General features: G+C 41.2%; 2 protein-coding genes and 3 long non-coding RNA genes across 8 annotated transcripts in view; 3 read left to right on the top strand and 2 right to left on the bottom strand.

Annotated features, from left to right (window-relative positions):
• The window catches only part of TXNL1 (thioredoxin like 1), a 33824-nt gene extending 29725 nt beyond the window's left edge, over window positions 1-4099 (bottom strand). The window contains exon 1 of the mRNA XM_082699847.1: window positions 3707-4099. Coding sequence (XP_082555973.1) covers window positions 3707-3804 — 98 coding nt within the window. The 5' untranslated portion in view covers window positions 3805-4099. The remainder of the gene's footprint in view (window positions 1-3706) is intronic.
• The window catches only part of LOC309848361, an 801917-nt gene that overhangs the window by 17582 nt on the left and 756994 nt on the right, over window positions 1-27341 (top strand). The window lies entirely within an intron of this gene.
• Window positions 61-3832, top strand: LOC309848362. Its single transcript, XR_014302999.1, has 2 exons — window positions 61-2864; window positions 3096-3832. It is a non-coding gene; the product is annotated as an uncharacterized lncRNA (long non-coding RNA).
• LOC309848358 lies at window positions 11291-17425 on the bottom strand. Its single transcript, XR_014302993.1, has 2 exons — window positions 17292-17425; window positions 11291-11718 (listed from the first exon to the last, which is right to left on the bottom strand). It is a non-coding gene; the product is annotated as an uncharacterized lncRNA (long non-coding RNA).
• WDR7 (WD repeat domain 7) overlaps window positions 17559-27341 on the top strand; it is a 362265-nt gene continuing 352482 nt past the window's right edge. For 2 of the 4 annotated variants that reach the window (XM_082699836.1, XM_082699838.1), the window contains exon 1: window positions 17559-17760. The gene's annotated coding sequence lies outside the window, so the exon portion shown is untranslated. The remainder of the gene's footprint in view (window positions 17761-27341) is intronic. The other 2 variants (XM_082699835.1, XM_082699837.1) reach the window with 1 other exon arrangement.

Here is a 27341-nt window from a genome sequence, read left to right as displayed (position 1 = left end):
TTCACACCCATTTAGGATGACCATTAAAATATAAAAAGTGTTGGCAGGTATGTGGAAAATCAGAACTCTCCTGCACTGCTGGGGTGGGAATGCAAAATGGTGCAACCACATTCCACTCCCAGGTATATACTGAAAATATACTGAAAAGAACTGAAAACAGTCACTCAAAGAAATCCTTGCATACCAATGCTGATGGCAGTATTACAACAGCCAAAGGGTGGAAACAACCTAATGTCCATCAACAGATGAATAAGCAATATATGGTGTATACATACAGTGAAATATTATTTAAGTTGAAAAAGGAAATTCTGAAACATGCTGCAACGTGAACCTTGAAAACATTATGCTAAGTGAAATAAATCAGAAACCAAATGACAAATATATTTAATTTCACTTACATGAGGTACCAAGAATAGGCAAATTCATAATGACAAAAAGAAGTTACCAGGAGTGGGAGTTTTCGTTTAATGGATACTTACTGGTTAACGCTTTTATCTGAGATCATGAATAAACTCTAAGAAATAGTGGTGATGTTGGTACAATATTGTGAATGTACTTTATACATTAGAAATGGCTAACGTGGTAAATTTCATGTTACATATATTTCACTACAATTAAAAACCTGAGTGCTCACTCTGGTAGCAGTTTTATTTTATTAATGAAATATTTTATTACTAAAACTGGAATGATACAGAGATTAGTACAGCCACTGTGCAAGGATAACATGCTAATTCGTGAAACATTCCATCTTGAAAACAAAACAAAACTCTGAAAATACTGGAGAGCCACAAAGATTTTTAAACAGAACAGTGACAACCTGCATAACATTATATTAAAATTGATAGGTTAGATATAACATTGAAGTGGAGAAAAAGGAATAAGGCTTAAAGTCGGGTTGGAAAAGAAATAGCTGTTGGAGAAAACTATATTCTTGGCCTAAAATGGGACATTAACTTTGATCTAAAAGGTTTCCTACATGACCTACTGGATACAGTTGTTTGAGGGTCTAATACTGATGCCCAGTTACCTCAGTGGCCAAAATGTTAAAGAACTTTAAAGCAAATATAACCTTATCAGATTTATAAATGTTAGCTATAAATATACTTTTGAACTTGAAAGTTCTCTAAATTCATTTGCCAAAAAAAATAAATTTTCATTGCATCAAAATACCTTTTTAAAAGTAAATAACACAGTGCTTCACCAATCAATGCCTGTAATTGTTTATGAGTAAATGTTGCCTCACTGTTAATGGAAGTGTTGCCTTAACAGCAAAGTTTCCCCACTTCTCTCATTTCAATTAATAAATTTTTGATCACTGTTTGTCATCTGTTCTGCTATGGTAAAGGGAAAAAGAGAGTGTTTTATTGGGGGATGAAAGTCTACACACTCCTATATGCTAGAACTAGAAAAGTGAATTAAAAATGAGATTTACTGTTAAAATCATCTCTTCCCTTTTCCAATTTTGGCCTAGGTACCTAATAAATGTATGGGTATCCCTCCATATTAAAAATATAGACATTACAAAACTGCTAAAGCTGGGAAGACACATTTATAGAATTTGACATTACTTTCAGACATGTCCTCATGATGAAATTTTTATCTTCTTCAACTTAGTAAATATGAAAGTCCACATGTCAAATTGGTACTATATGCCACCCTAGAAAATCCAATGTACTGTTTTCAATTCTGTATAAGAGAGATTGGTGTAGGAATAAGTCCTTAATTGTTTTCATCTCTATCTGCATCCCCCCCATGACTAAAACTATCTAATCCTAATGCCACTATTTAAACATTCAACATTTACTGAATCATATTCAATAGCCACGAATCATTTTTCACCCTGATTCAAAATACTGCCTAATATTTATAAAGTTACCTGGACAACTAAATGTGTTACTTAAATAGTGAAACCTGTAGTAGATTTCTCCAGGTTTAATTGTAAGTAACTCGGGGGAGGGGGTCAAGATAAATCAAATGGAGATCTTTAATACAAACGTAGTGATCCAAAGGGGTGCATGCACCCGAATGTTTATAGCAGCAATGTCCACAACAGCCCAACTGTGGAAAGAACCTAGATGTCCATCAACAGTTGAATGGATAAAGAAAATGTGGTGTGTGTGTATATATATACAATGGAATACTATGCAGCCATCAAAAGAAATAAAATCTTGCCATTTGCGATGATGTGGACGGAACTGGAGGATATTATGCTGAGTGAAATAAGTCAGAGAAAGACCATTATCATATGATCTCCCTGATAAGAGGAAGCTGAGAGGCAATGCTTGGAGGGGTTTGAGGGGTAGGAAAAGAGTAAATGGAACAAAATGGGATCCGGAGGGAGACAAACCAGGAGAGACTCTTAATCTCACAAAACAAACTGAGGGTTGGGGGGCAGGGGGTTGGGTTATGGACACTGGGGAAGGTAATGTGCTATGGTGAGTGCTGTGACGTGTGTAAACGTGGCGATTCACAGACCCCTGGGGCTGATAATACACTAGATGTTAATTAAAAAGACAAAAAATTTTTAAAAAAATTTTGTAATGGAGACCTTTAATCCTTCTAAGTTAGAAGGCACTGACATACACAAGCGAAGGTCAATAAATAAACACAGTCGCTGAAATCTTGGTTTCGAAGGGCTAGTTCCAACATGTCATTCTGACACAGGTACACTGCAGGCTCAAAACAGAAAATCCACGAGCTCTGCGACCAATATATTACATTGAGATTTACCCAACCCAGTTAAGCATCTTTCAAGATCCCTGTCCTCTTAAGCCATCAAGTCAAAAATGAAGTCAATTTGGCCAAACCCAGATGTCTGGGTATCTAGATTTCCTATATACTCATTCTAATTTCCGTGATCAGAAGTAGCCGCACGGGGCACCTGGGTGGCTCAGTGGGTTAAAGCCTCTGCCTTCAGCTCAGGTCATGATCCCAGCGTCCTGGGATCGAGCCCCACGTCCGGCTCTCTGCTCCGCAGGGAGCCTGCTTTCTCCCCTCTCTCTGCCTGCCTCTCTGCCTGCCTCTCTGCCTACTTGTGATTTCTCTCTCTCGGTCAAATAAATAAAATCTTTGAAAAAAAAAAAAAAAAAAAGAAGTAGCCGCACATAAGGGAGCCTAAGTTAGTAAGTTACTAACCAAACGAGTAACAAAACAATTAAGAAAATTAAAAAGCACCCGGACTCAACATTAATTTAAAATGCATTAAATGAGCCTCGGGCCTAAGCACTACGTGGATTAGTTGGATAGACCCAACTGAATCTTTTAAAGGTTTTACAGAAATGCAGGTGGTGAAGCAAGCCAAAGTGTTGGGCAAATTAAGATTTTAGGATTTCTAAAATGCAAGTGACAGCTGGCTCCCCGAAACGAACGGGGCAGGCGAAAGCAGGGGCCGCTGTAAGAAGACTACCACAGGCTAGAAGGGGGCCATCCCCAAGTCCAGAGCCCGTCCGAGGATGCAGAAGGGACGGGAGGCGATCTCCTGGACTATGGAACGCGGAGGGCCAGGCCTCCGTGCCCTCCAGAGACTCCCCTGTGCACAAACCGGGACTCACACCCCAGAGCTGCGGCCTAACCCGGCAGCGCGTGGGGCTGCGGCCAGCGCCGGACATTCCCGAGCAGGAGACCGCAAGGGAGTCGGGACCCGGAACAAGTGAAGGGAAAGCAGGGACGGACACCCAGGGCCCACAGGGCTCGCGCCCGACCTCACCCTCGCATGGTGAACTTGACCACGGCGAGTCTGGAGCCCGCGCCGCTCAGCTCCGGCTGGAAATCTGGGTCGCTCCCGACCGGCTTCACTCCCACCATTCTTAGCCCGGCAGGGCGGCCGCGACGCCACCGGCTTCAAAACTGAAGGAGAAGACCCGGGAGAGGAAGGGGAGAGGCTCAGAGAGGCCGAGGCCTGAACGCAGGAGGTGACGACCGCGGCGCCTTCTCCGGGACTCTCAGTGCCGAGTCACGCCAGGGAGCGGAGCGGCCGAGGGGGTGGGGACGGGAGGGGGGAGGGGAGGGGAGAGGCGAGGAAAGGAAAGGCGTGCGGCACCCAGGAGCCACCGCGCGACCGGGACGCCGGCGCTTGCGCACGATGGCGTCATTTCCGCGTCGTCCGTTTTGGCTCCCACCGCCCAATCCTAAAACGCGACCCCTGGCTCCACCCTCCGCTGCGGAACCCGACGCCGGCGGGAGCGGCGCAGGCGCGGGAGAGCAGCGGGTCGCAAGCTCAGACTTGCAGTGAGATGCAGAAGTTCCTGTGTTCCTCCGCGGTTCCAAGACCTGCGTCTTCTATGGAGTATCCTGGGGGGGGGGGGGGGGGGGGAACTCGCTTTAACCCCAGAGGTTCGTGGCTAATGTTTTAACCCCTCTCCCTGGAAGGGCTAGAAGAAGTACTTTCGTCTCATATTTGGGGCGGATCGCCACACTAGATAAAAAGAGACTTTAGATCTATTGATTTACGGATCTCATGATGCAAGGGTGCTTTCTGCGCTCGTCCTCAAGATAGCAGCACCTGTCTTTAAGTTGTGCCTGAAAAAAAAAAAATGAAAGCACCATCCTTCCCCTGGAAACACAGTCTTAGTGATAGAAACCAGCAATAGAATAACATGTTTGTAAAGGAAACGGTGGGGACAGATGAGACAGGAGGATGGGGCAGAAAATCTTGCTGGAAATTGTGGCCCGTGAGCTGATTGTTGATAGAAGAGAGCCAGATGGTGAGAGGTGACAGGAGTATTAGAGGCAGAAGAACCAGCAGTACCGATTCGTGGTTTGAAATGGCTGCTGCTGCTAATGATGATGATAAGAATAGCTAACAAACTGTGCGCTAGACAAGATACGGGCTCTTTGTGTATATTAGTTCATTTAATCCTCACAACAACCCTGTGAAGTAGGTTCTCCTATTTTATGGATAGCTTCACTTTGACGTAGTAACAAGTCAAATCATCATTCGAGGGACGCCTGGGTGGCTCAGTTGGTTAAGCAGCTGCCTTCGGCTCAGGTCATGATCCCGAATCCCACATCGGGCTCCTTGCTCCGCAGGGAGCCTGCTTCTCCTTCTGACTCTGCCTTCCCCTCTGTCTGCCTGTGCTCGCTCTCGTTCGCTCTCTCTCTCTGACAAATAAATAAATAAAATCTTTTAAAAAAAAAAAACTTTAAAAAAAATCATCATTCGAGTTGAGGTAGCCTTGTAAGGACCTATTTAGCAAGAGGCTTCCATCAAGGTTAAAACAATAACATTGTTTAACCCTTAAACTATCCCCTGCTCCCTTTCCCCTAGGGGACTTACTTAAAAATAAGTCGGGGAAACCAGCTCCTGGTAACAAAGCCCAGATACAAGGGTGGGTCAGGCCAGGTGGAGCCATCAGATCAGTGTGGGGTTGCATACTGTCTCCCTAGCTACCAAGGAGTATGGGCCCCTGCCCTTTGGGAGCCTTTTGGGCGCTAATTCTAACCAAGGTGTGATAGGCTAGTTGAAATGGCTGCTAGAGTAAATTGTAACTCAGTTGGTCACCTAGCATCACTGTGCAGCTTTCTCTGTGTGTTACAATCTCATTGGTCACCTGTGCGTTGCCAGGCCTGGTCGTATGGCCTTTCCCTTAAAAGCTAGCCTGTGAAACAGAGAAAGGTCGCCCTCTCTGTAAGAGGCGTGGCCCTGGTGGGTCACTTTGATTCTTGCTGCTTGGCGCGAAATAAACCTTTGCTTGACCTTCGCTTTATATCAGTCTCGTTTTTTTAATCACGGACCCATTATTGGGGCATAACAGTCTAACACTAGTGTGTTCTTTTAAATGACAGACTATGACAAATGATTTGCTTTTGGATTTAGCTGGGGTGATGAAGCTGAAGAGGAAGGTAGACGTCTCTGATCAGGACTAGCTAAGAAATTTGTATTTTAACGTGAATGCAAAGGAGTAATCACTGCAGGGCTTTTTTTTTTTTTTTTTTAATTACAAAAAAGTGTCTACTGAGGTAGCAGTGAGGAGGATGGAAGGCAGTGAGACAAATTTAGGTTACTGTAGGAATCCAGGAAGTGAGTTATGGGAACAGCTGAAATGGAAATGAAGAGGACATGATATCCTTGAGAAACAATTAGCAGCTACAAATCACAGGATTTGGTGACCAATTGGACCAATGTAGAGCAATGACAGAGGAAGGAGTCTAGGATAGTGGGGATATATCAATCCTGGGGCTCTCTGTACTGAATTAAGATGCCAGTAGAACATCTAGGTAAGGAGGATAGCAGATAGTAGGAAGGTTGAGTCTGGAACAAAAGAAAAAGGAGTAAGCTAAAGTCGCAGAAAGTATGTAACTTACTCAGTTAGGCAATTGTACGGCTGCTTAGCCCTCACCATTGCACCCAACATTATACTGAAACAGACTTTATATATTGCATAGACACTTTTAGCAAATGTTATTGAGATGATGATTTGCTGAGTGTTTTTTCCTCTATATTTTACAAATCTTTTCTATAATTATAAATAGTATATATAATAATAAGAAGAAAGAAGGTGCAGCTGGGGGAAAAAGTGCTACACAAAATTCTACAAAGAAAGCCCAAGTTTCTGCCTTACCCTATTAGTAGTAACTTTAAAACAAAATGATATTCACAGTTAATTGGTCTCCTGTGAAATTTAGGTAATGTTTAAGTAATTAAGGAAAATGAGCCTTTGATGGATGAAATTTTCCCCAAAATGTTATTTTTTCTTAATGTGTATTAAAACCCCATTTAGGGGCACCTGGGTGGCTCAGTGGGTTAAGCCGCTGCCTTCGGCTTGGGTCATGATTTCAGGGTCCTGGGATTGAGCCCCGCGTCGGGCTCTCTGCTCAGCGGGGAGCCTGCTTCCCTTCCTCTCTCTCTCTGCCTGCCTCTCTGCCTACTTGTGATCTCTTTCTCTCTCTCTGTCAAATAAATAAATAAATAAATCTTTAAAAAAAAAACCCATTTACTGGAATTTCCATGAAATTTTTAGAAAGCACTTACCATTAAACGTCTACAAGGATGACTCATGATTATTTTTAAAAGGATGATATACTTTCTCAGTTCCTGAGATGACCATATTCAGAAATGCAGAATTCACAGCACATAAACTCCCTCCACCCCATCCCTCTCTTGGCGGGCATCACCCTTAGAGGACGTAGTTTCCCAGGGTTTATTTAGCTTCAGCCTCAGAATTCCATTCAGCCCCACCCACAACCAGAGTCAGCAATCAGGATAAAACCTATTCATCATGCCCCATCTTACTGTAACTGTTCCATCTTGAAATCCATAGATCTGGAATTTCAGTGAGCTCATTAAAATGGGGGTTTCCAGGGTCACACCCAGAAATTCTGATTCAGGAGTGCTGGTGCATGGCCCAGGAAAGTGAATTTTAACAGGCATCCAGAGTAGCTGATGCAAGGAGTCCGTATTTTGAGATCCATTATTTGATGTCTACGATCACATAGAATTTAAATATGTACAAGATATTGTGATAATGCTTTGAAACACCTTTCTTCCAAGGACGTCAAAAGGCAGATAAGACACTACTACAAAAGCCAATAATACAAGGCAAAATGTGGTAAGTGCCATGGTAGAACTACAGATTACGTACCATAGTGGTTGAGAAAAAGAAGAGAACATTTCCAGCTGGAATGAGCAGAGAAAGCTATATGAAGAAACGTGTTCTAATATTCAGGCCTGGATAAAAATAAGAAAGAAATGCATAAGTTTCTTCATTCACGGAAATGAGTCCTGACTTTCCTCAACTTGCCAAGAATATAGTGTGCTTTAGACTCGCCCATTTTTATCAGGCTCAGCCAGTCACTAGAGGCAGGCTTTCTATCATGACTTGGAGCTGCCATGGGTTCACTTGGCTGACTTTACAGATAGAAATGCTAGAAATACATCACCCTTGGATTTCTCTCTCTCATAGCCCTTTGCCCACGGTAGGTACAAAATAAATACTGGCTTAATAAATGAATGGCTAGGAAGCATAATAAGTATGACTCTCTGTCTGAAACGTGCAGGGATACAAGAAATATTACTTTGTTGTATAACTCAGTTTCATGTTGACTCTGAACCCTCACCCTCCTCCTGTATCCAACTAGAACAAAAACAACTTTACCTCCTCTCTGCCTGCTTCAGAAATGGTACCAAATTTCTGGATTTAGAGTGGGAGTTGGACTTTAGAGTGTAGATGTCTAGGAGCACAGTCTCTTTCTACATGCTATCTTGAAATCTAGCCCTTTCTGCTTTATGTGACGACCTTACGGATTGGGACCCTTTGTTCAAAGCTGCCTATGGGCCCATCTGCCATTTCTCCCCAGGGGATTTACTTCTTCCTTTCTCCCTTCCGTAAAGATTTTCCCTCATTTTCATTAAAAGCTTTATAGTTTCAGCTTTTAGGTTTATTTGATTCAGCATCTACATTTTTGAACCAATTTGATTCTAATCACTTAGAAGTATTCTCACGATAGTAAAGAAAGGCACAGTTTTCCAGTTTTGTATATATTTTAGCTTTTGTTAGGGAAGCAGTATGCGATAACCATAAAATCTCTAACGTAAGTTTTTCTTTAAATGTAGTCCTCTTGTAAAAATTGGAGGAAATGCCAGTTTCTGGTTTTTTGAAGAGCAACAGCAAGAATATAATGTAGATAGAACTTTTATTCTACAAAAAAAGTCCTCATAAATCCCTCAGAGATATAACATACCTCTTTATATAACTGAATTTGTAGTTGCAGAAGCCCAAGAATACAGATTTATTGATAAATTCCATAAACCATATGAAATCCCTACATTAGCTTATCACCATCATAATTATCCCAAAATTCTACAGAAAAATAACTTCTGCTTGGGCCACTTGGGTGGCTCAGTCGGTTAAGCATCTGACTCTTAGTTTCTGTTCAGGTCATGATCTCAGAGTTGTGAGATGGAGCCCTGCACAGGGCTCTGGGCTCTGGGCTCTGGGCTCTGGGCTCAGGGAGGAGTCCGCTTCCCTCCTTCTGTCTCCTCCTCTGTCCCTCTCCCTCCTCATTCTGAATTACTCTCTCTGTCTCAAACAAATAAATAAATCTTTAAAAAACAACTTCGGCTTAATAGCTTACTGTTACCTTATTCCTGAAGAAGTAGAAAACATTTTATATCAGTTTATTCTTTAATCAACTGAATAATTTCTTTTAAAAATAATTTTAGATAAGCTTTGTTTTATTCTTAAAGTCTTGAGGGAAATACATAATTTATGTAATATAAATATTAAGTAGAAACGACATCCTGCTTCATAATTCCCAAACCTTTTCCTTCTAGGTGTGGGCTGTTGAATTTGAAAATTGAATGTCATTTCCCATGGCTGTCCCTAGGTGGCGCAGTGTCTTTCAATCGAAGGGGTATGATTTCCCCTTGAATATCAAATGCTTCTTTAAATAATTCTCTCAAGTCCCCAGACAGACCATTTGTCCCACTAACACTATATTCCTTAGTTTCCATTGCTAGGCAATGTCTTGGAAGAGAGAGTTTTCTAGGCAATCGTGGAGTGACCCATCACCATCATAAATCTCATCTTCCTAGAACATACTGAAGAAAGTTGCTAGCAATTCTGAGTCAGTTTTGGGTGTTTCCCAGAAATGTAAAATAGTTTTTTTTTATTCTGAAATTTATATCTGAGGTTTAGAAGTCATTAAACTGCCTAGAGTTGCTGCTAAGAAGGCCAGATAGAAAGACTCTGAGATAAAAATCCATATAACCCTTTTTTTTTTTTAAGATTTTATTTAATTATTTGACAGAGATCACAAGTAGGCAGAGAGGCAAGGAGAGAGAGAGGAGGAAGCAGGCTCCCCACCGAGCAGAGAGCCCGATGTGGGGCTCGATCCCAGGACCCTGAGATCATGACCTGAGCCGAAGGCAGAGGCCTTAACCCACTGAGTCACCCAGGCACCCCTAGAGTTAACTCTTCAAAGCTGAAAAACTACACATGCCTACACATAACTATGTTTTCACTTAACCACTTGTAAAGAGAGGGTTTTTTTTTTTTTTGCTTTTGTTTTTTTGCTTATAGTGGTATAGTAGATACTGTCTGACTAGGATGTACAGGTAGAGAAGAAATGCCTCCCAATAAAGACTTTTGCTGTATCCAAAGCACCCTCTCAGGCATGCCCTTGAGCAAACACATACACCAAGCATACACAACATCATCAGCCCATTCCTGAGTGGCCCTATTTACATACCCTCGGTACCTCTGAGGGCCAGGCACAGCAGACATTCAATAAAAATAAAATGTATGTTAGCTTCCACCCAGTAAGGAAGTGATTATTTACACAATGTTAAAAAAGAAATCTATCCCACCAAAATTCAGAATATTGGATCAGAAAAAAATCAGGAGGATCAGACATAACTGGTAGAAAGTACCAAAACACACCACTTCTCAACACAGCATTGCACTCATGGTAGATGTATCTGTCTCCCTGCCAGACTCTGAGAAATTTGACCATAGAACCAGGTTTTGGCACTACCTGAATGCCCAGTTCAGCATAGCACCCAATACCACTGGATGCTGAATAAATTATGTTTTCCACCTTGCCAAATTATATTTAGGACAAGTAAAAGTGCTATTTCATGAAAGTAGAAGCAGGTTAAATTACTCATAGCCACTGCCCCCCCAACCCAGGTTATTATGGAATTAATGCCAGGCATCATATAATTTCATCTGTGTTATTTTAGCCTGCATGTCTAGAACATAAGGATTCCTTTAAAAATCACCTTCATAACCAAAATACCATTATCACACCTAAAATGTTAACAATGCTACCTTAATATCATCAAATAACAATGTAATGCTAAAATTCTCCATTTTCTACTAATTTATTTTATGACTTATTTGAATAAATATCAAAATAAGGCATTTACATTGCATTGGTTGATATCTGTCTCACATCCTTTTTTTTGAAGATTTTATTTATCTGAGAAAGAGAAAGAGCGAGGTGAGGGGCAGAAGAAGAAGCAGACTCCCTGCTGAGCGGGGAGCCTGAGGCAGGGCTTGATCCCTGGGACTCTGGGACCATGACCTGAGCCAAAGGCAGACCCTTACTGACTGAGCCATCCAGGCGCCCCTGTCTCCTCATTTTTATTAAAATTTCTTTATTGGGGCACCTGGGTGGCTCAGTGGGTTAAAGCCTCTGCCTTCGACTCTAGTCATGATCCCAGGATCTTGGGATTGAGCCCCACATCGAGCTTTCTGCTAGGCAGGGAGCCTGCTTCCCCACCCCCCCACCGCTTGCCTTTCTACCCACTTGTGGTCTCTGTCTGTCAAATAAATAAATAAATAAAATCTTTAAAAATTTTTTATTTCTTTTTTCTAAATTTTTATTTGAAATGATTCAAATGGACAGAAAAGTTCATCAGCAACAGAAATAGCAGAGGCAGAAGTAGGAGAAGAGGGAGAAGAAGGGGGCACTTTCTTGCCAGCCACTCACTGAGGACTCACCAGGAAGAGTGCGCTCATGACTAACTTTGCTGTGCTCAGATATCTGTCAGGGCTGCCTCAAGAACAGGTAATCCCAGCTGGAGAGCTAAGGAGACCCGGAAGAAGCTGGTAACCGAGCAGTAAGCAAATCCTCTCCATGGAGATGGGAAGTGGCTTTTCCTAGAAGAAAAATCTGGGCAGTGCATCTTTGTGTCTTCCATGGCCCACTTTGTGACACCTGGGTCCTCTTCTCAGCACAGGATTGAAGAACAACTCTCCCTGGGCTGTGGTGGTCCTATCAATCCAGAGAGGAGAGAGAAGAGAGAGATTAGGAGGACAAAGTACAACCATTGTTGCTACAGCCTGCAACAAGTTACTCATCACACCTTTCTTTTTTTCTTTTTTTTTTTTTAAGATTTTATTTATTTATTTATTTGAGAGATAGAGAGAAAGAACAGGGGGAGGCACGGAATGAGAGGGAGCAAGGGTTTCTAGAGACTCTGCTGAGCACAGAGCCCAATGTGGGACTCAGTCCCAGGACCCTGAGATCACACCTTAAGCTAAAACCAAGAGTCAGCTGTTCAACCGACTACACTACCCAGGCAGCCCTCACATCCTTCTTTACTATCCTAATTTCCCCCTTGTTGATCTTGGTAGCTTGATGAGGCGCCCCCAAACACTTATTTGTGAAGAGTTCAAGTATTCCCAACTTTAACGCCTTCACTCTTTCCTAGAAGGTGTACATATGGAGCAAATAGAGGTATTCCTAGAAAAAGATATCCTGTTACTTAGAAGAAATCATTTGGTTTGGAAGAAGTCATGAGGTAGGAAAAAAGGAGAAGCCTCACCAGTTGACTTTCATGTCATGTGACTTTCATGTCATATGAGAAAGTACAAAGGGAAGCTCTTAAAGAGTTATAATTACACAAAACCATGCAAAGAACACTTACTAAACTTCTCAGCTGCAACATGAGAAAGGGTGATGACTCTAGTACTAATATGAAGCCCCCAAGCATGACATGACTTCTAGGCAGATGAGTCCACTAAGGAGGGAACAGAATTAGCAGTATTAGGCCCTGGGAGGAATACCAAATCACAGATTTACAGTCTATAGGAAAATAATAACAGCACACATGAAACAATCTGGAAATGAGAGTAACAGTGAAGCCAGTTAGACCACCAGGCAGAAATCTCCTTGCCTTTTGGAGAACTAACTTGGAACTTAGAAGGTGCAGAAGTATCGGTGTGTTGTAGGGTAATTGTTACTAAATTCTCAAGACAGGGTAATACTTAAAGGGTTTTTTTTTAATGCCCATATCATTAAAACATAGCATGTTGAAATTTTTGACCCTTACTCCCATGGGTTCTGTTTATGGCTCTTTTCTGGTAACAGCTATACATTTTTGGTGAAAACAACGATGAAAACTATCTTTGCCTCAGTACCTCTTCATCTTTTCCAATTGGTGTACATGATGCTTTCCTGCTGGACTGATTTTTTGTAGCTGACACACCTTCCAGGGATAGCCCAGGGAGCCACACTCTGTCCAGTCTTCTCTCCTTGAGTGCATGTGAAACCTGTCATTTGCTTCTAACCAGTGGAATACGGCAATCGGTGATGGGCTGTCACTCCTTCATTAGGTTACTATCTATAGATTTATCTATCTCTATCTATAGCTATAACTATATAACTCCATCTTTCTTGCACCTCTAGAGAGGTGTTCTTTGCTGGCTTTGAAGACACAAGGTGCCACGTGAAAGGCCTTTGTTAAGGCTCTAGTGACAAGGAACTGTAGGTGGCCTGTAGAATGTGAGGGTCCTTAGTCATTTGTCCACAAGGACAGGAACCAGATTTCGATTCTTCCCTAATTGAACCTCCACATGAGATTACAGTCTGACTGACATCTCAGTTGTCACCTTGTGTCATCACAAGCAGAGGACCCCGTTAAACTGTGCCTAAACTGCTTTCCTATGGAAACTGCGAGGCAATAGATGTGCATTGTTTGAAGCCACTCAACTCATGGTAATTTGTTATATGGCAATAAGAACAAATATAATGTTATAAGCAAAACCACCACTCTAGGTATTGGTCAAAAGTCTTCGGTGGCTTTTCACTTCCTTTGGAATAAAGTCCCAAAAGCTTCTAAGGGAATTCAAGGCCTTTTCTTATCTGATCTTATTCTATTTTCCCTATGTTATTTTTTTATTAGTAGGTTTAGGCCCAATCTGAGAAAGACCGTATCAATCAAGGAGAGTTCCAGGGCAAAGACTGCCATTGAAGGGCAATCCTTATGGGGTAGAAATAACTAAGACTTTTTTTAAAAAAAGATTTTACTTATTTATTTATTTATTTATTTTTAAAATAAATTTTTTTAAAGATTTTTATTTATTTATTTGATAGAGATCACAAGTAAGCAGAGAGGTAGGCAGAGAGAGAGGAAGGGAAGCAGGCTCCCTGCTGAGCAGAGAGCCCCATGCGGGGCTGGATCCCAAGACCCTGGGATCATGACCTGAGCCGAAGGCAGAGGCTTTAACCCACTGAGCGACCCTGGCGCCCCCAAGATTTTATTTATTTATTAGAGAGAGCGAGCGAGAGCACTCATGCATGAGTAAGGGGGAGGGGCAGAGGGAGAGGAAGAAGCAGAGAGCCTGATAAAGGGCTCCATCCCAGGACCCAGGGATCATGACAAAGCTGAAGGCAGATGCTTAACTGACTGAACCACACAGGTGTCCCATAACTAAGTCTTAATGCCACAGTTTCCCTTTACATTTGCTTTATGTCCCCTGTGTTTCACTTTCAAATAACTTTCTGTTCATTATATATGTGTCTATATTCATGTGTTATATGTATACACACACTTGTATACATTTCAAAACTAGCAACAAAATTGTGTTGCTTTCCTAGTTCTTCCTGTTCCAAATCCTATTTATTTTCGTAGCCCTTCATGAAATCTCATGTGGTTCACCTTCCTCATCTCAGCCTACAAGTAACTCACCTCTTCTCCACGACTCTTTATGTGCTCCTTATTTCTTGTACTGTGCTGTATGGTAGCCACAGGTCTTGGGGGAAATTTGCCATTCATTTTAGCAGCCCAACGCCTTCCAATGTTTAGAGAATTCCTCATTTTGTGAGCCTTGGTGGGAAGCAGAGCCTGCTTTCTTGTTTGCTTGGCTTTGCTTTCTGTTAAAGTTCAATAAATAGGTGTTGAACTGAATTTTTCAGTTGCATAAATCTTTTAAGATTTTTGTATAATCCCTCCAGATGACAGGAATAAATAAATAATTTACTCAAAAAATATACTCAGGATCAACTTACTGAAGATACAAGTCTTTTTTTTTTTTTTAAGATTTTATTTATTTATTTGACAGAGAGAGACAGCAAGAGAGGAACAGGGGGAGTGGGAGAGGGAGAAGCAGGCTTCCCACAGAGCAGGGATCCCAATGTGGGGCTTGATCCCAGAACCCTGGGATCATGACCTGAGCTGAAGATCACGACTGAGCCACCCAGGCACCCCTGAAGATACAAGTCTTAATTTTAAGGAAGGTTATGCATGTAAAATATATATGGGCATATAAAAATGTGTGACTTTTTGTGAAACAAAAGCGTGTTATTCATTAATATTTGAATCTTTATTTTAGTCCTGTGGCTCAGGACATTGCATGCATTTATATATAGACTTTGGCAATACGTTTTGTAAACTTGGCAGAGAGGGGACAGAGTGTTAGTAGTCTGAAGGCTTCTCATTAAACTTCCTATTAACCTTTGTATTCCTAGGAAAGTATTTGAAACATGTAAATTCAATTAGTATTTGTTGAGTAAAAGTCAACTTTATCTAGGAGGGATATATATTTTTTTTAAGATTTTATTTATTTATTTGACAGAGATCACAAGTAGGCAGAGAGGCAGGCAGAGAGAGAGGAGAAAGCAGGCTCCCTGCCGAGCAGAGAGTCCGATGCGGGACTCGATCCCAGGACCCTGAGATCATGACCTGAGCCGAAGGCAGCAGCTTAACCCACTGAGCCACCCAGGCGCCCTAGGAGGGATATTTTATAGATTTCCTCTACAAACCAAACAAGCTTTAATGAAGCCTACAATTATCCCCTGGTAACCACTCTGTGCTTCCCATATTTCCAAAAAGTTCTTATAAATTGTAAAGGGGTTTATGAACTTAACAGTTTAAATGTATTCATCATCACAACAGCGTGAATGAGTATATTGAACCCAACTGTCCAAGGAATTAATTTCTTCTATTTGACATAATTTCCCTGCTCTTCCTTAGCCCCCATGTGATTGCAGGGCAGTTAGTAAAAAGTTGAAGAAAATTTTTTTTTTTTAAGATTTTATTTATTTATTTAACAGACAGAGATCACAAGTAGGCAGAGAGGCAGGCAGAGAGAGAGGAGGAAGCAGGCTCCCCACTGAGCAGAGAGCCTGATACGGGGCTCGATTCCAGGACCCTGAGATCACGACCTGAGCTGAAGGCAGAGGCTTAACCCACTGAGCCACCCAGGCGCCCCTATGATCGAGTTTTTATCATGATGGCAGCAGAGCTGGTCTCTACAAATAAATAGGAAATGACACCCGGGACATAAAGGACACTAAATTGGCTAGTTAGGGAGAAGGAGGTGTGCCCCCCAGAACTGATGGGTCTGCAGTATGCTGCTAGGAGGAAGACTATCTAAGCTGGAAAGAAGGGGAGGAAGAAGTTTGTTATTTGCAGGAATAATACATTGACAGAAAGCCTTTTGACTAAACCAACTCTTAGGTCTCTTCTGACGAATTAGTAAGAAAATGATCCTGTCTCAAGGAGTTGTTTCTGCTCTGTTCTAATCGCCTAGTCAATCTCCTAGTCAATCTCCTGCTTCAGACTCATCCAATAGGATTTTGCCACCCAGGACTCAGTCCAAAGACCAGCAGCAAATAGCATTACCTGGGAGCTCCTTAGAGGAGGAGGAAGGATTTCAGAAACCCACTTTAGACATACTGAATCAAAAACTTATTTTCACAGCCTCTCCAGGTGATTCGTTTACACAGCTTACTTTTGAGAACTGCGATAGAATTCTTGTCCCATAAATGTGTTAGTGAGACTATGAAGGACAAAGATATGAAATGCTTATTTTTTTTCTATCTTTTTAACAGAACTGACCATTGGCTACCAGCATAGCATCATTTTCCCCTTGGCTATTGTTCATTCAACAAATATTTGGGAGGCAGATGGCAAGCATAATAAGTAATATTTATTGAGCTCGTTTAGCCTCCTAGATAGCCATGAGGTTATGATGCCTATATTTTATATGGGGCTTGAGGAGAATGAAGGGAAGAAGCATCACGCCCCTGATGACAGTAACATTGCGCAGTGGAGGCCCCGGAATCCCAATCGGAGCCTCTCCAAATGCAATCTCACGCTCCACTAGGCTCTACCGCCCACGCAGCGAGGATACACTCATTTCCACTCCTCTACAAGAATGTTGCACAAGGTCAGACTTCTAGCTCAGAAGCCGAGTTCTTCCTCTGGCTCTCTCTGTCGTGGGCGACATCTAAGTTCGAGGTCAGAGGGAAAAAATAACCAAATTTCTGAGCTAACACTTTCCAAGTGTCTGGACGGAGTCGCAGGGCAGAAGAGTAAACTTGCAACATCCTGGAAACACCTAGACTTGCCATTTCTTTTTTTTTTTCTTTAAAGATTTTTTCCTTATTTATCTGACAGAGATCACAAGTAGGCAGAGAGGCAGGCAGAGAGAGAAGAGGAAGCCGGCTACCTGCAGAGCAGAAAGCCCGATGTGGAGCTCGATCCCAGGACCCTGGGATCACGACCTGAGCCGAAGGCAGAGGCTCAACCCACTGAGCCACCCAGGTGCCCCTAGACTTGCCATTTCATTCTTCCCTCCATCTTGGTCCTCCCAGGCTGGGCACTGGAGGCGAGACGAGAGCCTAGACGACACTTCCCGTAGTAAAAATGGCGACCGTGCACTCTTTGCCCACAGTCGACACCGTTCGGTCTCCTTGGTAACGGGCCAGCTTCTCTGGCTCCAGCCTCGGCCAGGCAAGTATGGAAATGATGATCATTTCCCGCCCCCTCATTTTTGCGACAGTTGCAGCGAAAGTCACGGCAGTAGGGTGTCAGCTGATTTACTGCAGCGGCGGCAGCGGCAGCGGCAGCAGTGGCACCGTGCAACCTCCGCGGGGGAGACGCCTGCTGGACTCGGGTTGTGGTTTGTCTACCCGGATTTGAGCACCCCACATCTTCCTCACATAACGTCCTCGCCTAGTCCACCTTTGATCGGGCGCCCGCGGGTGGTGGGACGGACAACATTGCGGCATGAGCTGAAACTGTGACAGGTGAGGGGGCTTTCAAGCTATCCCAGGGGGAACCCCAGCGTGGGACGTGCCCGCAGTGGAGGTCAGGGGCCGGGGGTCAAGGGTCACAGACCATTCTGGCCGGGGGCGGCGCCAGCTGTTCGAGCGCTGCTGATGGCAGTTCTGTTCTTTGCCGAGCCTGCAGGTTCAGGCCCACAGCTTGACGCCTTTCCCCGGAGCGGGGTTCAGCCAGGGGTCTTTGGGGGTCCCTTGGCCTGGTGAATGACATTTTTTTCAGGTGACACTGACTTTGGTTTTGAGATGGGACCGCCCTGACCTCAGTGGCAATCCAAAGAGTGAGGTGGTTTGTGATGATGAGTGGGTGGTTATTGACAGCGCCTTCGGGAAATGTGTTTGCTTTTGGGTGCGCATGGTCTTTCCTTACCTATTGGTACTCCTTTCCAGTTTGCCCTTGCCTAAGGTGCTAACGTCTGTTAGAGTTTCATCTTTGAGGTGCCACCTACCTGCCCTCCGTCCCTTTGCCCTAGGATTTGGTCTAAGGATACCTGCTCCTCCCACTGACTTTTGCGTCCCAGCATTCTGAAGCCCTATGTTTGGAGTCAGCATTATCCTGCCCTTGGTTCAACGATTGCATTTAATGTTTTGATTCACTTGCTTTGTCAGTTTCTCAGATCTTAGGCAGAATTTGCTGGTTCTTATAGCTTGAAATTATGACAGGTACGGTTGCATCTTAGACAGCATTGGCCATGTTGATGCTGCGGATTTTAGGATTCAGTGAGAGGAACAGCTTGCTTTCATTGTAACATTTGCCATAAGCCAAAAAAGGCAGGCTATGACTCTTTTAGATGCTTATTGCTTAGGACTTTATGGATAAGATGGCAAGAATCGTAGTGTGTGAAAGAGAAACTGAGTTTTTGAAATTTTGGTATAACAGATTTTCTTGTTTTATAAGCTACTTGTGACAGTGGAAGGGGAGAGCAGTTTAAAAGTAAAAATAGTGGGCCGCCTGGGTGGCTTAGTGGGTTCAAGCCTCTGCCTTTGGCTCAGATCATGATCCCAGGGTCCTGGGATCGAGCCCTGCATCGGGCTCTCTGCTCAGCAGGGAGCCTGCTTCCTCCTCCTCTCTCTCTCTGCCTGCTTCTCTGCCTACTTGTGATCTCTGTCAAATAAATAAATAAAATCTTTAAAAATAATAATAATAAAAGTAAAAATAGTGTATTGAAAGACTTTTATTTACGAAGAATCCAAAGCTACCTTGATTTCATTGAAAATAACAGATCTTAGTTATTTCAAATTGGGAAAACAATATAGATAGTAAATGCCTTGTTAATTTCAGCAAGAGATTATTATAGAGAATTTATATGCTTAAATATCTCTCTTTATTTCTAAAATACTCCAGAGCTCTACTTAAAACTAGACCATATACACTTTCTCTTATTGCTACCTGTACATGCTAAATTTGGAAAGAGCTTGAGAAGTAAATCAAAGGGACTGGGCTTTATTTGAATATCATTGTGGGAATTTATATTTTAAGTAGTGAGTCTTATATCTTATAATTTCCTTTTATTTTTATCTTGGAGGTTAAGTTCTGTTTTGAAGCAAAATGAGTGATTTATCTATGTAACAGGCTTAGCATTGAACGCTTCAGTGAGCTAGTTTTGGTGCCTTTGTCTTGAGAAGAGTAGGAAAACAATTAGGTTCAGTAGTGTGCTCTCTGTTAGGTCTGAGTCTTTAAAGTTTATTTTGGGCCTCAGGTGAAGAGGATTGAATTACTTTTTCTCAATTCAGTGATCATCATTAACTGTTCAAGGCGTGTCTCTGTTTTTTTTTTTCTTTTTTCATTAGCTATGTTTTATTTCCAATTCCCACACCATTCCCTTGCTCATCAACCCATGAGAAATCGTTTTAATATGCATGATGTGTAACTTTATGTTTCTATGTGTTATTAAATGCATATTGTTTTAGATGCCCACATTTTTTAATTTTTAGAGATATGGCATATTTTTATGTTATATATTACATATCAAGTATGTTATATAATAATATTGTATATTGGAAATTTTTTCTCTTCCTACCATGTTTTAAAGATCTATTTGTGTCACTGTCCATTGCATCTGACTGCTGATAGCATTTCAGAGATTATATGCATTACAGGTTTCCATCTACTCTCCAATTTGTCGATACCCGTTTTACCTTTATTTTCCTACTGCCATAGAAAATTCCATAATAAACGTATGTCCAAGACTTCTGGATGTGAGATTTACATCCAGGAATGTGATTTCTGGATCATAGGGCATTTCATATATTTTATCAAAGGACTGCTAGATTGTGCTTCAGAACAAACTGTAATGGTTTGTACTCTTGCAGGGATTTCTGTGTCCTTGTAGCTCCACTGTTGCTTAGTGTTATCCAGCGTCCTAGTTTTTCCAGGCTAATTGATACAAAGTAAAATCTCATTTTAAATTACATTTCACTGTTACTAAGGAGTTTGAGCATTTCTTCATGTGCATTTTATTTTTTGGCTTTCCCTCTTGTAAAATTGTTCATCCCTTTCTCATTTTTGAGGTTTCATTCCTTTTCTTGTTGATCTGCAGAAGCTCTTGTATTTTCTTAGAGACTAGTCTGTTGAATATCTTAAGTATCCATTTTCCTATTCTATCATTTGTAACATTTTTCATGATGTGCTTCATTGAACAGAAATCTTCAATTTTGGTGTAGTCACATTTTTAAAAAATTGTCTTATAGTTTGTGCTTTGGGGGTTTTAAGAAGTCTTTCCCCAAATCAAGTCATAAAGTTACTCTTATTTTATGTTCTACTAACTTCATAGTTTTCCTTGAAATATATAGGACTTTAGTGCATCCTGAGTCTTTTTCTGTCACAAGTAAGAGGTTCAGTTTATTTCCTGCATAGTGTGCCAGTTTTCCTAGTGGCATTCTCTCCTTTCCCCTTGGATAAAATGCTACACTCCTTGTATATCAAGTTCTCATACATACTCTGAACACTGTATTGTTTTCCTTTGATTTATCTGTTTGCTCTTGCTGTGACACCATGTGGTTTTCACATAATGGCTTTGTATTAATATTTTTCCCCTACGTGAATAATTCTTCCCATTTTGTTTTAGTCTGTGTTTGAAATAATTATAGATCACAGGAAGTTGCAAAAATAATACAAAGAGGTCTGGTTCCCTGAATGGTTACATTTTATATAACATTACCCAATTTCCCCCATGGTAACATTTTTATCCAACTATATATAGTACAATAGCTAAACCCAGAAATTGACACTGGTACAATGCTTGACAATGGCTCAAGGCCATTTTATCACCTGTGTAGATACCTGTAACCATCACTGCAGTCAAAATAGAGAACTGTTCCATTACCACCAAGATCTCCTTCCCGCTACACCTTTTTAGTCACATCCATCTCCTTTCAATCCCAACCTCTGCTCAGTAATCAAGCTTTCCATCTCTATAATTGTATCTATATAGGAGTGCTGTATAAATGGAATTAAACAACATATGATTTTTTGAGATTGAGATTCTCCCAAATTGTTGTGTGAGATAATTTTTTAGATTCCTCCAAATTGTTGCATAATTTGAGTAGTATTCCACGGTATATGTGTACTGCAGTTTGTGTAAGCATTCACAGGGATATTGGGGCTGTTTCTAGTTTTGGCCATTATAAATAAAGATTCAGTGAACATTCTTGTACAGAGTGTGTGTGTGTATACAAAGTTTCATGTTTTCTGGGATAAATGCCTTGGAAGGTGATTCCTGGATGGTATGATAAGTGTATGTTTAGTTTGTGAAGAAACTGTCAAAATGTTTTCTGGAGTTACTGCACCATTTTATGTTTCCACCAGCAATGTACTAGAGATTGAGTTTCTTTGCATCCTTGCTAGCATTTGGTATTATCATTGTATTTTTATTTTAGCTGTTCAGATGTGTAGTGATACATCTCATTGTGGTCTTAATTTGTCCCTCCAAATGGCTAGTGATGTTAAGTGTCTGGTAGGGCAAGTTCTCCATTCTTTGCTCATTTTCTTTTTTTCTCTTTTTTAAAGATTTTGTTTGTTTATTTGGCAGAGTGAGAGAGCACAAGCACTGGGAACGGTGGGGAGAGAGAGGGAGAAGCAGACTCCCGCTGAGTGGGGAGTTCTATGCGGGGCTCCATCCCAGGACCCTGGGATCATAACCTGAGCTGAAGGCAGACACCTAACTATCTGAGCCACCTAGGTGCCCCTCTGCCCATTTTCACGGTTGGTTTAATTATTTGTGGATTTTTACTCTTTTCTATAAATATTTGGAGCTAGAATTTCTAAAACAACACAACTAGAATTTTAATCGAGGATACATTGAATATATAGATTTATTTTGGGGAGAATTGACATCTCTGTAATACTAAATCATCTGATTCAAGAACATTGAATGTTCTCCCATTTATGACCGAGCAGAATTTTGTTGTTGTTGTTGTTTAAAAAAAAATACTGTGCCTAGGGGCACCTGGGTGGCTCAGTGGGTTAAAGCCTTTGCCTTCTGCTCAGGTCATGATCCCAGGGTCCTGGGATTTATCCCGGCATGGGGCTCTCAGCTCAGCAGGGAGCCTGCTTCTCCCTCTCCCTCTGCCTGCCTCTCTGCCTACCTGTGATCTGTCAAATAAATAAATAAAATCTTAAAAAAAAAAATACTGTGCCTAGATTCTACTTTAAAGTAGATTATTGTAGGTAGAAGACAATGCTACTGATTTCCATACATAGATTATATCTTTGTTGTGTTCTACTAGAGAGAGATCAAAATACATAATATAAATCTGGGAATAATTTTAGTGTTTGTTAGTCCTGGAACTAGGTAGTGCCTTTATTCCTGATTTATCTGTTACATTTCTCTGTGACACTTGTCTGTTTTATGGGACAGATGATTAAAGTAATTGGTTAGTGAGGTTTATAGGTTCTGTTCCCATTTTGTCCCTTTCATTGTTGCCCTTTATACAGAGTTCATAGTCTTAGCTATATGCAAGCCATTGATCATAGGCAGAACCAACTGAGAGTTTTTCTGTGGCCCCGTGGAATTCTGTCATCAATAAAAGGATACCTTATGTTCCTACTTATAGATACTATAACTATGATGTCAGCTTCGAATATGAACTCTATTCATGTGGTTCATCTGATTACTTAAAACAACTTTGCTGGTAGAAATTTTTGTTGGAAGGAGAAGCCCGGTATCATGACTGCATCACTTGGAAGGTCCTTGTCCAAGTGGAATTTTTATTTTTTTCTATTAACATATATACTATATTCATGAAATATTAAATGGTTTAAATAAAATTAGGCATCTTTTCCAAAATGTGTTGGTGATGTTTAATGAACATTTAGCCCCGCCGCCCCCCGTTGCTCATAGTTGCTTGAGTTAGTGGGAATCAGAAAATGATGGAACAGTAAAATGTTAGGGCAGTGGTGAGTAGTTGAGGGCAGAGAAAATTTCTGAAGTGCCAAGGGTTATTTTCTAGGTTAGAATTGAAAATTACAGGAAATACATGGCTTTTTAAACCACTGTCTTCCATTCAGTTTGGCAACTGTAACTTATGACCTTTCAAACTCACTCAAGGTATTTTACTGGTGTTTTGTCTGTACATATTTCTCTCTGAATGTTGGTAGTTAATATATGTCAGTGATAACAGATTGATAAGAGTGTGCCAGTTACCTTCTGTTCTCACATTCAAGTTATTTATTTGGCTGTCTTCCTTAAGGGCTCTTCTTCTCTCTAAACGTTACAAATACAAACAATAAAAACCACCATTAGGGGGAGTGAAAAGTTCATACTAATAAAATATCACTTTACTTAGTTTAAGAAACAGTTTTGTGACTCATTAGCAGGCCTTTGTGAGTGTAATAGGGATTAAAGTAAACCATGTCAGCTAATTAGCTACATAGGTCCTATGGTATGTCTGGCTTCATATGTGTCACAGATAGAATGAAAAAGGCTACAATATAGGAGCAACTTGCAGCTGGCAAAAAACAATTAGTGTGTTAAGGATTTGATTAGGGAGACTTATATTAATTGCTGACATTGTTATAGAAAAAGTAATTGATAAGCAACTCTTCTTTGCAATCCAAAGTATGTAAGATCAAGATGGATTTTAATTTGTAACTTTTTAAAAAACCAAAACAAACACACTTTATTCAGTACTTGGATCATTTATTCAACAAATATTTGGGTGCCTGCTAAGTGGCAGAAGTTCTAGGCACTGGAAATACAGTATATAGAACAATAAACAAATCATGGAGTTTATGTTATAGTGGGGAAGCCAGATGACAAATAAGCAAAATTTTTGGAATGTTAAAGGATTCTAAGTGCTTTGGAGAAATAAAATAAAATACCGTGGGGATGGTGGATTTTACAGTTTATGTTGGTCAGGGAAGGCCTCCCTGAGATGACATTTTAGCAGAGACCCGAAGAGAGTGAGGGAGTGTACCTTGACGACCTGGGGGACACTTCTGAGATAAGACCCTGCCTGATGAATTGAAGAAAACCAAGAAGCAGAGTGGATGAAGAGAGAGAGCAAGGAGAGGACTACAGCCTCACTCGTGTGGGATAGGCGGTTGAATAGTTTGGCTTTTACTCAGGGTGACACAGGAAGTCACAGGAGGAATTCTGAATAGCTTTGTGATATGATGTGATTTTTTTTTTTTCCCCCAAGAGTGTCATTTTGCATGCTGTGTTGAGATGGTGAAGGGGACAAGGGTTGGAAACGGGGATACCAGTTAAGAGACTATTGTATTATCTATGATGGGAGTTGCTGGCAGTTTGAAATGGGGCGGTGGTAGTAAAGGTGTAGAGGAGTCTTTGGATGCTAGATAGAGTACTCTTTGAAGGTATTGCCAGTAGAGTTCTCTGATGGATTGGGAGGTGGAATGTGTGAGAAGAATCAAAGATGATTCTAGGATTTTGGCCTATGAAGCTGTAAAAATGGAGTTGCTATTAACTAAGATGGTGAAGATTGGGGAGGAGCAAGTTTGGGGAAGAAGAGCAGGGACTCACTTTTGAACAGGTCAAGTTTGAGAAGCTAATTAGCTATCTAGAGGGACATACTGAGTAGGAAGCCGGATAGGTGGGTTTGGAGTCAGAAGAGAGCCCCAAGCTGTAATTGGGAATTGTCAACATGTAGTTGGTATTTAAGCTTTTGAGGCTTGGTGAAATCCCTGAAGGAGGGAGAAAGGGAAGGAGTGATGCTAGAAAAGGAGTCCAAGGACTAAGCTCTTGGTATGCCAGCATTTAAAGGTCAAAATGAGGAAAAATGGAGACTAAAGCTAGAGATGTATCAGGAAAGTGTGAAGACTTGGAGGGTGAGAGAAGAAGTGTTTCAAGGAAGAAGAAGTATGAACTATGCAAATGCTGCTGATGGGTCAGGAGAGATCGGGATTAGGACTCGACATCAGATTTAGTGTTGGAGAGGTCACTGGTGACTTGTCAAGGAGCAGTTTGGTGACAGGCACAACACTTTTCTGGAGTCTCTAAGAAGAAGGGTAATGTTAAAAATGAGGGCATTCTGACTTGGAAAGAGGTTCCATATTTCCTTACCATTTGCAGCTAGTCAACGGAGGAGCTGGATTAGTCCCTCGTCAGTATGACTGTCAAATCTCTGACTTACCTGGCATACTGTCCTGATCCCCAGAATACTGGGAAAGTTCCACTTCCAGTTTGGAAGAGCTTATTTGTTTCTACCTGGGTAGTTTAATTTGTGAGGAATGAGAAACTTTGGTGCTTAATATAGCTTTGATGATGAAGTGAGAGAAGGGAAACATGTAGGAATAATTGGAGACGCAGATGAGATTAGAGGCGAGTGGGTCAAAGTTGGTTCTACCAAATGGGGCCTGTTTTACCTATAATGTAGGGGCTTGATAGGCATAGTTTGCTTTTAGTTTAATCAGTAACTCTTGAAACTGAGGCAGTTTGGTGATAGAGCATAAGTTGAATTCAGACATCCTGATTGCAGCTATAGAAATTTAGAACATGACTCATGTCTCAAAATCTATGAATCATTTAAAAAATTGTGATATATTTTTTGAACAGATAGCTCTACAGTTCTTCAGAACCTGACTCTCGTGCTTCAGGGATGTTTGGCAGTAAGAAATAAGTGTAGTCTTCTGTTGCCGTCTGCTTGTTACACATGTCCTTTTGAAACAGAATATTAGAACTCTCTTAAAAAAGGAGTCCTTAAGTGTCATGTTCATTGGGAATTGTTTTCTTGCCACTCAAATAATAAAGTATGATCTTGTCAAGCTAGTGACAAGCTTAGTGTTCAGAAGGTTGTGTCCCTCACAGCTCTTTAATCCGGAAACCTTTTGTTCTGAGTAAGCAGCTTGGTAGTCCTTCAGCACATGTTATGACCTGGCTCTCTCATTGCATTCCAGTAAACAGTCTTTATGACCTGGTTCGGTTTTCTTCAAGTCTTCAATAAATTGGTAACAAAAATGCAGCACAATGAAAATTCATAATCTTAATGATTACTTCCTTCATCGCCTTGTATTGTGAATTTGACTTGAAGACACTCCTCTGACAAATGATGTAGGAATATTCTATGAGAATCTGAGCAAGCCTTTACAGACTCTTCTTTCTTTCATTGTAACTGTGGCAAGCTAAGTTCAGCTACTTACTGTATAGTCCCTGTAACTCATGTTCCCCTGAGGAAGGCGGGTAGTGTAGGCCTCCTCTTGGTCATGTGTGCTCGTTCTCCTGAGACAGAATTTGAGTTTGTTATTTACAAATCTCAGGGGCCTGCCTGAGGGATCGGAAGTGCACGTACGGAAATGTTGTTGTGCCCCTTATGAAAATGCCTGCGTTCGTGGGATAGAAATACGTCTTTTGCATTTGAGAGTTTAAAAAGTAATGTCGAGAGATTAACATTGATCTCATTCTAGATTTTTCACATATTATTCTGTTTTATAGCTTTTAGAAATCATGTGAGATGTCAGTATCATGTGGGATATTGCAGAATAGGGTGGTCTTGTCAGAGTATCACTCCATAGCTTATTGATGGCTTTCTTTTTTTTAAGATTTTATTTATTTATTTGACAGAGAGATCACAAGTAGGCAGAGCAGCAGGCAGAGAGAGGGGGGGAGGCAGGCTCCCCGCCGAGCAGAGAGCCCGATGTGGGGCTCAATCCCAGAACCCTGAGATCATGACCTGAGCTGAAGGCAGAGGCTTAACCCACTGAGCCACCCAGGCACCCTGGTTATTGATAGCTTTAAAGGAGGGGGAAAAAAAAAAACAGTCCAGTGGAAATATCTGGTAGTCAGCATCTTAACCAAATGGTGTGGGACAATGCGATGTTATATCTGTGGTGATGTAGTGTGAAGTGTGTAGCATCACTTACTAAGTATTCTTGCCAGAGATGTTTTACTTGAGCCTAATGATGACTTTAGATCTAAATTCCGGTTTACAGGAAAATAGGGAATAGAAAAACAAGGTAAATGACATAAAAAAAAAGATCACACAAATCTATAAGGTGTAACATTTTGTAAGCAATTGATTTTGTTTTGTTTTTTAGAGTTAATGTAAAGTAAGGAAATTGGGAGTGTTCTAGAACTAAAGACTAAAGAGAC

This window comes from Mustela nivalis (assembly GCF_964662115.1).
Source record: "Mustela nivalis genome assembly, chromosome: 14".
NCBI lineage: Eukaryota > Metazoa > Chordata > Mammalia > Carnivora > Mustelidae > Mustela > Mustela nivalis.
The sequence above is the reverse complement of the archived record's forward strand: the minus strand, read 5'-3'. Positions and strand labels throughout refer to the sequence as shown.